The 15,847-nt window shown below is 35.5% G+C and overlaps 1 protein-coding gene across 4 annotated transcripts in view; it reads right to left on the bottom strand.

Moving 5' to 3' along the window:
* ZRANB3 (zinc finger RANBP2-type containing 3) overlaps window positions 1-15,847 on the bottom strand; it is a 308,913-nt gene that overhangs the window by 96,576 nt on the left and 196,490 nt on the right. For all 4 annotated transcript variants that reach the window (XM_049615712.1, XM_049615711.1, XM_049615713.1 and 1 more), the window contains one exon: window positions 15,574-15,659. In XM_049615712.1, the coding sequence (XP_049471669.1) occupies window positions 15,574-15,659 (86 nt within the window). The remainder of the gene's footprint in view (window positions 1-15,573; window positions 15,660-15,847) is intronic.

Genomic DNA, 15,847 nt, shown 5'->3' with positions numbered 1-15,847 from the left:
GAAAAGACACCTTTGTACACAGAAGTGCTTTGCATCTTTCTAAAAAATCAGTTGACTACACAGATCCCTGACTGGTGAACATATGGGACATTTGGGGGAGAGTGGAGTGATTAGAGAGGGCATGGAAACTCCCTTTCCCCATACCTTGCCCTACACAATTCTTTGATGTGGCTATTCCTGAGCACTGAGGACAAAACTGGAATTTCTAGCAAGGCTAAGAAGCACCAGGAAAGAAAATTAATGACAAAGGGTTAAGGGCCCAGAGAGGAGTCTGATCCTTGAGACTCCATGCATCCTGACCAGACCCTGACATCTGCCCTGAAGTAGATGTTAAGGTTAACCTCACAATATAAATCCTAACATGGATGACCAATTCTAGAAAAAATTTTAAAAGGCCTAGAAGGAAACAATTAGAGGAAAGAAACAAATTTAACAAGATCTGGCAGTAGAACTTAAGGAATACCAGAAAGTAAGATTTAATGTGCAACCTTCAGTTCACCATCTCTTTTTTCACAAGTTCCAAAAAGATGCTACATAAAGAAAACATTGTATATCTCCCAAGAAAAAGCTTATGAGGTATTGAAGAGAAAATCTCCTCTCCTTAGAGCTTACTCTTAAGACAACTTAATTCCAATAAATCGGACCATAAATGCAAACTGGGACCCAGGTAACCACACAAAGGACAATCTGAGACAATGTGGATGACTCTCATGAGGCAGTTGGTGGTTTTCAATATCTAGAAAAAATGTTCTGTCTTTGCAAACAGGGCTCAACAGACATAGTATAGAAGAGTTCAAATTATCAGTCAACTAAGGGAAAGGTTAAGGCTGTAAAAAGGAGTGACAGTGGGGAAAAAAAGGAGAAAATGAAAAACAGCAGGAAAAAGGAGATGAAGTAGAGGCACCAACACTGGAATCACAGTCCTGGTTGGAGGTAGGATGCATCGCATAGTAAAAAGATCCTGGGATAGAAGTCAGATGACCAACGTTTGAATTCTGAGTTCTGCACCTTTTAGTTACATAATGTCGGACCCATTGCTTAATATTTTAATCCTTACTATTCCCGTCTGTAAAATGGGAAAATTACACCTTTTACAAAGGATTATGTAAAGAATGAAATACGAACATATGTGAATCAAACATACAAAGAAATTGTTCAAATCAATTTGCCATATATGTGAGGCTCTACTTCTAGATTTTCTGTCCTATTCCACTGACCTACATGCCTCCACTTTGTTGATGACTATACACAAAACTAGTGTGAATTTCCCAACTTCTTTCTTTTTCAAAGATGTGTTAGCTATCCTTTGCCTTTGCATATGGATTTTACATTTAAAATGCAAATTTCTAGAAAAATCCTTCTGGAAATTGTATTATTTGCATTGAATCAATACAACAGTTTGAGAAGAATGGTCATTTCAAAAATGTGGCTCTTCTAGTCCATGAACATGGTATTCTACTTCACTTATTTGGATCTTTCTTTTATTCCTTCTTTAATATTTTGTAGTTTTTATATGTTTAACTTTATTTAAAAAATAGCCAAACTGTTTTTATAAAGATGGTTCTAGCATTTTGCTTTTCCACTACAATATATGAGCACTTAACAACAAACAACTTTGACAAATGATAGAAATGGGAGAAATTTAGAAAACTCCATTCTTATATTAAATAATGATACACAATAAGCATAATCCAATGTGTAGTTCTGGCTGTGTCAACTAACAAGAATATACAGGTTACAAAGGGGAACCAATCTAATGTAAACACACCAGAAAAAGAAAGTACAGTGGGGAAGATCTATTATAGGAATACAGACTGAAAAAACTGGAAATATTCAGAGTATAAAGAGATAATGACTATGAGAGATTACAGAAATGGTAAAGAATAACAGACCAGGTAAACAGAACATAAACTTGTTCCACAAATCCTGCAATATTATGTTGCTCTGAGACTCAAGTAAGGTATCATCACAAAAAGAGCAGAATGTATATTACAAAGTAAGTAATCAAGCTGCAGATAAAAGGAATCATCAAACTGTAAATTTTTCCCACCCTAACCATAGTCAGTTGATGGGATGAAAGATATGGAAAATCCTTCAGGAAGATATGGAGAATTTATTTCTTCAATCCAGTCAGACAGTTGGGTATGGGGATGTTTCCCATTCAATGAACTGACTTTTGATAAAAAAAAACTTTGGGAACCCAGCGTTCTGAGACATAATATCCTGCTCGGAAGACCATACATGCTCATCAGTGTAACTGGATACCTGAGTTCTCTAAACTTCAAACTGTAGGAAAAAGTAAGAAGTTGCTGTTTCATTTAAGGGAATATAAGAATTCAGATGCAGTGAGCCATGTGCATGAGACAGATGGCTTCTCAGGAGTATACTCATCTCCTGTTAGTAGAGTTCTTTGAGCTCTGTAAAATAGCAGATTCTGAAGCACTAGGAACCAGTTCAGTGAAAAGAAGCTCAAATGTGCATAAGAAAATCACAGAGTTGGAAATAATGTCTTATGTTTCTATAGCAGAGCAAATATTAAGACGTATTTGAATTATCAAATAGTGGTCAGGACCAAAAGAAGCCGAATTAACTGAGGCAAACTATTCACCTAAACCAGGTACACCTATAACTCAGTTATAGAGATAAGCCAACATATGAATCCAAGAACTATTTTTCTTGCTATTTAGATACATTTGGGAGCAAATTAAAAATCTATCCAGATCTATGAAAATGTATTACTTCATGAAATATCTCAAAGTTGTAATATGACTTCACAGCTCTTATGTAACCCTGAGTTAGAATTGGGAATATCCTAAGTGTAAGTTTCTTTTTTTTAATTTTAATTTTATTTTTAAGAGAGAGAGAGAGAGAGAGAGAGAGAGAGAGACAGAGTGTGAGCAGGGGAAGGGCAGAGAGAGGGGGAGATACAGAATCCAAAGCAGGCTCCAGGCTCCAAATTGTCAGCACACAGCCCGATGCAGGGCTTGAACTCACAAACCGCGAGATCATGACCTGAGCTGAAGTCAGACGCTTAACCGACTGAGCCACCCAGGAGCACCATCCTAAGTGTAAGCTTGATGGCAAGGACTATGTGTTTGTATTCCTGGCACCTAGTATAATGCCTGACATACAACAAGTAGTTTATAAATTAATGAAGAAGTGAATAATGAATATCCCACAGTTTTTTTTTTCCATACCTTTTTAAAAAAATTCAAAGTTGATTTATCTATTTTTGAGGGGAAGAAGGGGCAGAGAGGGAGAGAGAGAGAAAATCCCAAGCAGGGTCCACACTGTCAGCACTGAGCCTAATGTGGGGACTCAAACTCACAAAACCTGAGGCCATTACCTGAGCTGAAATCAACAGTTGGTTGCTTCACCGACTTAGCCACACAGGCGCCCCCACTCCCCAAGTCTTGAGAATAAATTTACATGAGCAAGCAAAAACTAAAGCAATAACTGGAGCTTGTGGAGGGACATATAATTAAGCTTGGCAAATTAATTATATTTATCAATTCTTTCTACGGAAAACCTTCTAACATGAGAAGAAAGGAATTTAAGCTATTACACAACACGACCAAAGAGAATGAGAGAAAAGTAATGGGTAAGGAATTTCAAACAATTTTTGGAAAAGAGAAAGTATGTAGAGGGTACGTTCTCGTTAAAACATGGTGAGTGAACATCTACATTTATCCTCAATCAAAATGAGTACAAAACAATATGAATATGCTAATTCATCAGGGCAAAGATAATGCCAACAAAACAAAATAAAAAACAAAAAACGAAAAAACCCAAACCACAACAGTCAAAATGTGAACATATTCTAGAAGTAGAAAAAGAGATGAAGATGCTAACAAGACTGAGAACACAAAATACCAACAACTTAAAAAAGGCTGTCCACAATTAAAAGCATCAGATACCTTAAGAGTGGAAGTATGAGATGGTAGCTAAAACCAGAACAATGGTTGAAAGTCTGTATAAGGAATGCTTAAATGTCCAGATTCTCTAGTCATTCTCATCCCAACCCACAAGACCATAGTTTTATTATATAAAGAAACTGAGTCAGGGTTCAAACCTTTAAAAAAACAAAACAAAACAATAATAGAAGGTGGGGAGAGGTGCCATATGAAAACAAGACAGGCTGAGATCAAGTCTACATACTGAGGATTAAGAATATTATTCTGCTTCCCTTGTTTATGACACAAAGATGGTAGCTAAGTTTAAACCTCCACAAACAGCAGAAGAGTGGAGGATACCTTTTTCCCTTAAAAAGTTTAAAAGGTCATGGGGTGCCTGGGTGGCTCAGTTGGTTAAGCATCTGACTTCAGCTCAGGTCATGATCTCGCGGTCTATGGGTTTGAGCCCCACATCAGCCTCTGTGCTGACAGCTCAGAGCCTGGAGCCTGCTTCAGATTCTGTGTCTTCTTCTCTCTCTGCCCCTCCCACACTCACGCCCTGTTTCGCTCTGTCTTTCAAAAATAAATAAACGTTAAAAAAAATAAAAAAAAAAGAAAGTTTAAAAGGTCACAGAAAGACACATATCAACATATTAATGTCCACATATTAACATTTGGGGATTTCCCAGTGAAAAGCTCATACTTTTCTAGTCAAAAAGCTCTTCTAATCAACCAATCAACTTTTTACATTTTCTTTTTTTTTTTAATTTATTTTGAGAGAGGGAGCATGTGTGTGCACATGTATATGAGTGGGGGAGGGGCAGAAAGACGGAAAGAGAAAATTCCAAGCAGCCTCTGTGCTGTCAGTGCAGATCCCAACGTGGGGCTCAAACTCACAAACCCTGAGATCATGACCTGACTTGAAATCAAGAGTCGACTGAATCTTAATTGACTGAGCCCCCAGGGTGCCCTAACTTTTTCCATTTTCAATCTTAAATATGAATGGACTTTCAAATATCGACAGACATTGAAGAAAGCATCCAATATGAAAAACAGAGAGGAAAACAAAATGAAAAAGAAATTCAGAGTAAACATACAATGCAGCAAACAGAAGAAAAGTTAAAAACAAAAAATAAAATAAAACCAAAAAAACCTCAGCAGCAACAAGCACCCTAAAACAGTAAATTCCTTTCACATGAACATTTAGAGGCCATGGTAGGGTTGATATTTTCCTTGTTTCAATGTTGTTGTGTTTCAGGAAATAGAGGCCCAAGGAGATAGAGAAAGGTGGGGGAGACAGCGGGTTGGTGGAATAGTCAGAACACACAGAGTATTTATCAATTAAGTTTGTCATCTTCTATGGTGTGGTTTGTGGCCCCCCAAAACAATGATAATATAACATCAAGATCACCATAATCAAATATGATTATAATGAAACATTTTGAAATATTGTAGGAATTACCAAAATGTGACACAGAGACATGAAGTGAGCAAATGCTGGTAAAAAATGGCACTGATACATTTACATGACATAGGTTGCCCAAAATCTTCAATTTGTAAAAAATATACTGTGAAGCACAAAAAAGCAAAGCACAATAAAATGAGGCATGCTTATATAGCTAGAACAATAGTGGCTATGAGTTGGTAAATACTGAAGCTGATAAAGAGTACATGGGGATTCATTATACTATTGTCTACTTTTGTACATATTGAATTTTTTCCATAATAAAATATTTAAAAAAAGACCAGAAAATAAGGAAAAAACAAAAGCTGGGGAATCAGGAACTTGAGAATGCAACAGAGCAGAATGGATGACAGGTGTGCACCATGTCCAAAGAAAAAGCAGTTGAAATTAAAGTAAAACAGAGGTCTGTGGAAAGGGGACCTCCAGGAATATGAAAAAAATACATACATATATATTTTATGTGCTTGTATGACATTTTGGAAGTTGACAGATCTGTTGGAATCTTTGAATACAAATTATGATGGTTTTATTGAAAAACAAAAGATTGAAAAAAGGAAATAATTATAATATAAAAAGTTGACCAAGAAAGAAGCAGTCTACTACTTAATCTTTTAGAGAACAATATTTAATTTATTTAGTCCATGGTGAATCCTAGAGACACAGATAGTGAATTACCAGATAATTCAAACACTGGAAAGAGAGTGGAAGAAAAATGGTGACAAGAGGTGTTTAAATTACTGCTCTTTTACTTTTTAGTTTTGTGATTTGGACAAGGGACTTCTTCCAAACCTGTTTACTCATCTATAAAATGGAATCATTTTAGTATCATCATTCTTAAGAGAACTGTTGAAAGAATTAAAGCTAATATATCTAAAATATATGCCTTATATATAAAACGTAATATGCACCTAATAAAAATGACATATTTTAGTTACTGATTGGAGAGATATTCTAACAATAATGTTCAATAAAAAATCATAGTACAGAAGACTATATATAATATGGCTCTAATTAAATAAAATTGCCTACCTATTCATCTCCATTTCTCACTCTTTCTCCTTCTGTCTCTACCTCTGACCTCTTATTGACCTAAGTAAAGAAGCTATCTAAAGAGAAAGTTATCAAAACACACTTAGTAATGGTTATTTCTACATAGTGAGAATTTAGTTAATTTTTACTTATTTAAAATTTTTTTCTTGGGGCGCCTGGGTGGCTCAGTCGGTTAAGCGGCCGAGTTCAGCTCAGGTCATGATCTCGCGGTCCGTTAGTTCGAGCCCCGCGTCGGGCTCTGTGCTGACAGCTCGGAGCCTGGAGCCTGTTTCGGATTCTGTATCTCCCTCTCTCTGACCCTCCCCCATTCATGCTCTGTCTCTCTCTGTCTCAAAAATAAATAAACGTTAAAAAAAAATTAAAAAAAAAATAAAATAAAATTTTTTTCTTGTTTGATTTGTTACAATGATCATTTTTCCAAAGCAATACAAGATCTTTAAATTAGTAAAAACAAAGGAAAATAAAACAACTTAAAAAGACAAGATTAAAGCATGGGGTAAAGTGATGCTGATTGAAATTAGCAGATGACAGTATTACATGTAGGCTATAGAGAAAAATGAAAACAATTTACTTGTTAGTATACTTGGATTATAGCATTTTTCTTTCTGGTTTTATTATATAGTATTATACTTTTTTTTCATATATATGTATGTATATTTTATAAGTTCTTACTCATATTAAGCCAAAATCCACGTCCCTATTAAGTTTCATTTCTTGATAATAGTTTTGCCCCCTGAGGCCACAAAGACAAAAGTCTAATTCCTTTCAAACATGACAGATCTTTAAATATTTAAAGACTTGTTCCCCCTAAGCCTTCTCTTTTTCAAATTCCTATAGGCTTCATAAGATCAAGCACTATGTCTTATTCATCTTTGTATTGCCGGCAGGTCTGAAATAATGTCTTAAATATAGTAGGCAATCAATAACACAGGCATTTGTAGAGATGAATATGAAATACTCTCACTATTCTGGTCACCCTTTCCCAGCTATGTTTTCATTTGTTAACATACTTCCTATAATATAACTTTTAGTCCCCTCTCAGTTCCTCATGCTCCTTATCTCCAATGACCTTTCTAAAACTCTACTCCAACCATTCCAGTTCTACCTGGTAAATTCAGACATTCCACTCTGTAATGCCCCACTTTCTGGTCCAGTTGTTCACTTATACCCACTGTATCTTCACTATCACATCAGGACCTTTCCGTCAATTGACCACACTACTTTCACTATATCCACAACATCCTTCCTGTCTTCATGCCTTTCCTCACCTTGCATGGATTTCCCAGTCCATACATCAACTTTGCTCTTATTAACATCACATAATTTCCTTGTCTCACAGTCCACCTGTCACAAGCTGGTTAAAAAAAAAAAAAATCTTGGATAGATCCAACCAAAAGACTTTTCTAAGACTGTACCCACACTACTAGGTGTTGCTGGGGAAATTGTACCTTTGCCAGAATACCAGTTCCACAACAAATCTAAAATTGCTGTTCTCAAATGGATACTCAGTGTGCTGCAGTCAATTATGCCACACTAATCTCATTATCTCACTCCCCTTTCAGCAATATCTCACACTGTGTAGACAACCATCAAACATTCGCCCCTCTATTTTTCCATTTCTCTAAGCACATAACTGTCTTTCCCATTTCCAAAAAAATTAAACTCATCATCTTCTTGCCACCCTAAAAAACATAGATATTCTCAATAATACCATGTAGCCATAAAAAAGGATGAAGTTATTTATACATACAAAAAAAAAAAAGAACAAATAAGTGAACCTCTGCTCAGGTCCATAAGGACAAAATAAAAAACAATGCAGATGTTTACACTGTGTAGCAAATAAACTTAAAAAATATGAATTTGCTTGAAAATGCACACAATTTCTGTGAAAAAATTAAAAACAACGTATAGTTTCCAGAAAAAATTGAGTGAAAATATTTTTCAAAATACACACTCTTATATAGATTTAGAAGTTTGAACAATGTGAAAGTGTGGTCTTAAAGTGATGTACAAACCAGACTTGTACATCTAGTCATGCATGTACCTTTCATGCTTTAAAACCCCACACTGAGGAGGCTAGCAGGCAGAGGGAATGGGGAGTTATTGTTTAATGTTTGGGATGATGAGTGAGTTCTGGAGATAGATGGTGGTGATGTTCACACAACATGAATGTACTTAATATAACCGAACTATAAACTTAAAAATGGTTAAAATGGTAAATTTTCTCATGTATATTTCACTGTAATAAAAAAACTCTTGCGGGGCGCCTGGGTGGCGCAGTCGGTTAAGCGTCCGACTTCAGCCAGGTCACGATCTCGCGGTCCGTGAGTTCGAGCCCCGCGTCAGGCTCTGGGCTGATGGCTCGGAGCCTGGAGCCTGTTTCCGATTCTGTGTCTCCCTCTCTCTCTGCCCCTCCCCCGTTCATGCTCTGTCTCTCTCTGTCCCAAAAATAAATAAAAAATGTTGAAAAAAAAATTAAAAAAAAAAAAAAACTCTTGCAATACTAACAAATAAAAAACATAAAACACCTTGCAGTGCCTTCTTACTACTATTCTGATGAAGAAGACCCCCATATAATACACCCATAACTAACTCCATTCTGTCTTGAGACTCTGTTTTATTAGCTTAAAAATATTCATATGACCTGGCCTACTTTTAGTTCCTCAAAGGCTTAGTAGTCTCTTTTGCTCTCAGACTTAGCACATAAAATTTCTCTTCCTGGAATGCAAATAATATCACTTACTCACAGGATGCCCTTTCTGTCCTTTGTGACGTGAATGTTCACTCTGTTAAACTCTGCCATAATATCCTTTACTTCCCTTTTATGACACTCACCACAACTGTTATTATCTGGTTAGTGTTTGTTTGACTTGAGACCTCAGTGAAGGTTGGAACCATGTAGGTGTTGTTCTGTAATGCATATCTGATGCCTAACACATAGCATTGCAAATAACAGATAGCGTATAAATATTTTTTGAATGAATGGGTTAATTCAAAATTAAACCCACTCCAGATATAGTCTAATCAATGAGTGGAGTAGAACCATCCCTTACCCGGAATGTTAATCTGAATAGTATGTCTCAGTATTACCTTATTTTTACCAGTTATGACAGACCGGTGGCTTCAGCTTAGCCTATGTTTATTCAAAACCAGAAGTCTTTTTGAACTAAACTAGTGATAATAGGTGAGGATTTCTCAAATCCCTTCCACACAAAGCAGACTTTCTAAGCAAAAGTGCAAAATTTGTCCTATTAATTTTTATCTAATTATTTTTCAAACTTATCTCTGCCATCCAGTATATTCACCATTTTTCTCATATTTTAGCCATTTGCAAATGGAATAGACCTGACCTCTATTTAGCTCATAGATAAGAACATTAAATGTGACAGTGCTGAGGACAAAATACAGTGCAATTCCATAAGAGACATTTCTTGAAGCTGGCAAGACCTATTAATTAACACTTGTGGAAAATGGCTACAAATACCTTTAATATGTATTGACATCCAGCATTTTCTCTCTCATAAAAATTTAGACATTTCTCCTAAGAGGTAGAAATGGCAGAAAATAGCAGTAATGAAAGTTTAGAAAATTTGATAGATTTTCATAAAAATATGCTGAGATATTCTTAACCTTTAAGCATGGTATCAGGGAGGACAAATTTGTCTTCCCATAGTGTGCCTTTTGAAGGTGGCTGCCGATAACAGAATGCTTCGCTGGATTATATATGTGTCCCCTTTTTCTGTGTAAAAGAACATTTATTAAAGTTGCCATTTCTGAGGTCTTTCTTACTGCCAGGAAAAGTGAAAAAAAAAAAAAAAAAAAGCAAGATGAAGTCAGATACAGCGCAAGCCATTTAATGTTGCCAGGTGCCTAGAAAGTGACAGAGCGTGACTGGGTGATCTGTTAAAGTCTTTCCTAGCTCTAATGTGCTAATGGTTGATGACTGAATGTGCTGCCTATCCAAATCATATTTGTATTTATAGCTTCCCCTAACTATAATGCAGTACAGTGAATGATGTAAGAGATTGTGCATATGGGATGTTCTGGTTGAGTAATACTTTCTCTGTGCCTCTCAAGTCAAACCAGGTAGCTAGACTTCTCATCTCCAAACCACATTTGCATTAGTATACTTCTGTTTGTGATCTCATATGTATCTAATAAACTTTATCAAGATTAAGTTGTATTTTTGCTCAAGCTTCATTTAACTTAATTTGAATACAGCCATATTTCAAATATAAAATATGGGTCTAGAACTGAATATCTAACCATAATGTGCTTTCTGCACAATTATAGTGTGAAAATGACATCTTTATGAAATCGAAACATTATGGACAAAATTTAACATTCCAAACTAACTTAAAATGCCAGGAAATGCCTTGATCTGAATCATAGTTTATGATACCATACTGGTTTCAAGGTAAAGAAGTAAAGGAATAACATAAAATTTTTGAAATGGAATCTGGAAGAAAATGTCTTTTGAAAAGCATAGTAATAATATTGAAGTGGCTTTCTCTAGTAAATAGGAAATAGAACAAAATCTCCCCAATCATAAAGCATTTCCAAAATGTCATTTTTTCTTTGCAACAGCATATATATTAATAATCAAGAAAGGGACAGTTATACACTTCGGTTCTCATATGACAAATCCTAATCAGAAAAGATGAAATTCTCTGACTCTAGGATTTCTTAGTCCCCTAAAGATAAATCCAATTAATATGTTTGTTTTATGTAAGCAAACTTTTGGCATTTATAGTCTGCAATAATTGTGACTAAGAGCTTCCTAACAATATGTAGCATCATGTCTATTTGGCATTATATCTTAAAATTATTTATTATTATTTATGTATAGAAAGACATGATGACATGTTCTAGTCACAGGACTAGAATAATCTTGAAATTCATATGGAACCACAAAGGACCTCAAATAGCCAAAGGAGTCTGGAGAAAAAAGAACCAAATTTCAAATTTGGTTCAAATACCAAATTTCAAGATACAGTACAAAGATATAGTATTCAAAGAGTATGGCAGTGGCACAAAAATAGACACTTAGATTAACGGAACAGAGTAGAGAGCTCAGAAATAAACCCACACTTATACAGTGAATTAGTTTACAACAAAGGGGGCAAGAATATATGATAAGGCTAAAGACAGTCTTTTCAATAAATGGTATTGTGAAAACTGGACAGCTACAAGCAAAAAAAGAGAAAGAAACTGGACCACTTCCTTATACAATATACAAAAATAAAATCAAAATGGATTAAAGACCTAAATGTGAGACCTGAAACCATACAACTCCTAGAAGAAACATAAACAGTAATCTCTGAGACATCACCCTTAGCAACGTATTCATGGATGTGACTCCTAAGGGCAAGGGGAAAAAAAGCAAAAATGAACCATTCAGACTACACCAAAATAAAAACCTTTTGGAAAGCAAAGGAAACCATTAACAAAACAAAAAAGCAACCTATGAACAGAGAAAGATATTTGCAAATGATATATCTGATAAGGAGTTAATATACAAGACATAGAAAGGACTTAAAAAACTCAACACTGGAAAAGCAAACAATCTGATTAAAAAATGGGTGGAGGATCTGAATAGACATTTTCCCAAAGAAGACATACAGATGGCCAATAGACAGATGAAAAGATGCTCAATTAACACTGCTAATCATCAGGGAAATGCAATTCTCCAAATCCTATTTGTATGATTCTCCAAATGCTATGATTCTCCAAATCCTATTTGTATTTACAGCTTCCTCTAAATATAACCCAATCAGAATGGCTAGTAGCAAAAGATAAGTGTTGGCGAGGATGTGGAAAAAAGGAATCCCTTGTGCACTGTGACTGGGAATGTAAAATAGTGCAATCACTATGGAAAACAATATGGAGGTTCCTAAAAAAATTAACAAGAGAAATACTATATGATCCAGTAATTCCACTACTGGGTATTTACCCAAAGAAAACAAAAACACTAATTCAGAAGATATATGTATCCCTATGTTTATAGTAGCATTATTTACAATAGCCAAATTGGAAGCAACCCAAGTGTCCACTGATAGATGAAAGGATAAAGAAGATGTGGTATATAAACACAAAAAAAATCATCATCAGTCATAAAAAGGAATGCTATTTTGGCATTTATGGCAACATGGATGAACCTAAAGGGTATTATGCTTAGTGAAATAAGTCAGACAGACAAAGACAAATGCCATATGGTTTAACTTATATGTGGAACCTAAAAAACAAAACAAATGAACAAACAAACAGACAAAGCAAGTTCTTAAACACAGGGAATAGACCAGTAGTTGCCAGAGGGGGAGTGGGTGGGGATCTGGGTGAAATAAGTGAAGGGGATTAAGAAGTACAATATTCCAGGGGCGCCTGGGTGGCTCAGTCGGTTGGGCGGCCGACTTCGGCTCAGGTCATGATCTCGCGGTCTGTGAGTTCGAGCCCTGCGTCGGGCTCTGTGCTGACAGCTCAAAGCCTGGAGCCTGTTTCAGATTCTGTGTCTCCCTCTCTCTGACCCTCCCCCGTTCATGCTCTGTCTCTCTCTGTCTCAAAAATAAATAAACGTTAAAAAAAAAATTTTAATAAAAAAAAAATAAAAAAAAAAGAAGTACAATATTCCAGTTACAGAATAAAATATGGAGATGAAAAGTACAGTACAGGGAATATAGTCAATAACATAATAATATTGTATGGTGACAGATGGTGACTACACCTCTTGTGGTGAACACTGTACAGAATTGTTAAATTACTATGCTGTACAACTAAAATTAATATATCATTGTATGTCAACTATACTTCAATAATTAAAAATTAATTATTATAATCAATGATGTATGCTGAATTTTATCAAGTTACATCTCAGCATAAATGGAGATGATATAATGAAGTTTTTCCTTTTCATTATTAACATGACTATATTAATACATTTTCTAATATTAAACTATACTTGCTGATATGAATCCCATTTGCATATGGCTAACATACTAGGTATTTTAAGAAGTTTCTGGTTTATACTAATATTGAAGATTCCTACATTTACAATCTTAAGTAAAAATAGGTCTGTGTGTGTGTGTGTATGTGTGTGTGTGTGTGTGTGTGTGTGTGTGTGTGTATGATACTGTGTGACGATATCAGTGTTCATCTGACTTCATACAGTTTGGAAGGGCTCTTTCTATCTCTGTTCCCTACAGTCCTTTAAAAAGCACCAGAACACCATGACTACATAGGGTTATTTAAAAAACTTGTAGAAGGATAAAGGAAAACACACACACACACACACACACACACACACACACACACAGAAAAAATGTACGGGACTAAGGGACTCATATCACAAAGAGCCAATTTCTATAATATATAAGATTTCCAGTATATCAGTAAGAAAAAAAACAGCCAGTAAGTTTAGTAGAATAAAAGGTAAAGAACATAAACACAACAAAAAGGAAAAAAGTACAAATGACTCTTACATGTATGAAAAAATGCTCAATTGCATTTAGTAACATGAGAAGACAAATGTGTATAACAACTACCGTCACATTTCATCAGCAAAATGAAATAATTTCTATTTGAACATGGTGGCAAGGTGTGGGGAAATAGACAATCTTACTGCTGGTGGGAATATAAATTGGTATACTATGGTGGAGCATAGTTTGAAAAAATCTAAAAAATATACAAATACATTGTACCAGGAACTCCTCCTCTATAAATTTATCTTGCAGACTTACTGCTATGTGTGTGACATGAAATATTAAAATAGCTTATAATTATTGAGTACTCACTACATGCCACTCACTGTTCAAGCCTTATAAATATTAGCTAATGTAAGTCTCCTAATAACTCTTTGAGCCAGGAATAATTATTTTCTCTTTTTAGAGCTAAAGATGTTAAGGTATGGGGAGGTAAAGTTACTTTTGTAAAATGAAACATGGTAAGTACTGGATAGGAATATAAAAGACAGGTGGCCCAGTTCTAGTTTTGCATTCTCTTTGCCAATACAAAGAGAGGCTCTTTGCCTCTCAAAATGTGCAAGGGTATTCACTGCTGTATTGGACCCAACATCTATTTACCACAAAGGACTATTAATGGTAGACTAAATAAATTATAGTGCATTTAACAAAAAGAGGGGCACCTGGGTGGCTCAGTTGCTTAAGCGTCAGACTTCAGCTCAGGTCATGATCTCATGTCACGTGGGTTCAAGCTCTGCATCGGCCTCTGTGCTGACACCTCAGAGCCTGGAGCCTGCTTTGGATTTTGTGTCGCCCTCTCTGCCCCTCCCCAACTCGTGTTCTGTCTCTCTCTCTCAAAAATAAATAAACTAAAAAAATAAACTAAAAACAAAAGAGAGCAAAAAGAATGTCAAAGCCCTTTTAAGAACTCATATAGAAAGCTCTCTAACACATACTAGGTGAAAACAGCAAACAGCACACAATGTGTACATTATACAACTATATATTTATATACATACTCATATATTTATATATATACTTATATATTTATATATATGCATATAAATGACATGAAACGATATTATACATACAGAATTATATGTACTTTTTTTTTTTAACGTTTATTTATTTTTGAGACAGAGAGAGACAGAGCATGAGTGGGGGAGGGTCAGAGAGAGAGGGAGACACAGAATCGGGAGCAGGCTCCAGGCTCCGAGCTGTCAGCACAGAGCCCGATGCGGGGCTTGAATTTGCGAACCACGAGATCATGACCGAGCCGAAGTCGGACACTTAACCGACTGAGCCACCCAGGCGCCCCAATCATATGTACTTTTTAATGCATGGAGTATCTCCAGAAGGATACACAATAAATCGCCAACAGTGGTTACCTGGGAACGGAAATGGTTGGCTGGGGCATGAGTGGAATAGGAACTTACTTTTCACTTTTGTAGACTGTATACACTTATCCAGTCAATACAAATAATTTCAAAAATAAAATAAATGGGAGGTAAATTAGAATAAAGAAAAACTGTCATTACCTACTTCTTTTATTTATTTTATACACAGGTCTTCCACACAAGATTTTACTTGAAGAAATTATTCCATAACCACAAAAGTTCGAAAAACACTGGAATAAAGAATGACTAATGAAACCTTAATGTTCACAGTAAGTATATGAGGATTAAAATTAATAGGAAGTAGTTTTTCATACCTCACATGGGCATTACAGTATCTTTTGGCATACTCGGTCCATGTTCCAAATTTTTGTGGAAAGAGAGCTTCAATCTGCATGAAAAGCTGTAACAACACAAGTGCTCTCAATATGTTGCAACATTTTGAAGTAAATATTATTACTATGATAAATCCAGTTAACAAAATAATAAAAAAAAGAAAAGAGAAAATCTACCTCTTCTTTCTCAAGCCTCCTCCTCCCCCTTCATCCACCCATCTCTGCCATCCTATTCTTCAGGGATAACTGCTATCCT

The sequence above is a fragment of the Panthera uncia genome (genome assembly GCF_023721935.1).
Source record: "Panthera uncia isolate 11264 chromosome C1 unlocalized genomic scaffold, Puncia_PCG_1.0 HiC_scaffold_3, whole genome shotgun sequence".
NCBI classification, from domain to species: domain Eukaryota; kingdom Metazoa; phylum Chordata; class Mammalia; order Carnivora; family Felidae; genus Panthera; species Panthera uncia.
This window is presented reverse-complemented; position numbering and strand designations above follow the sequence as displayed.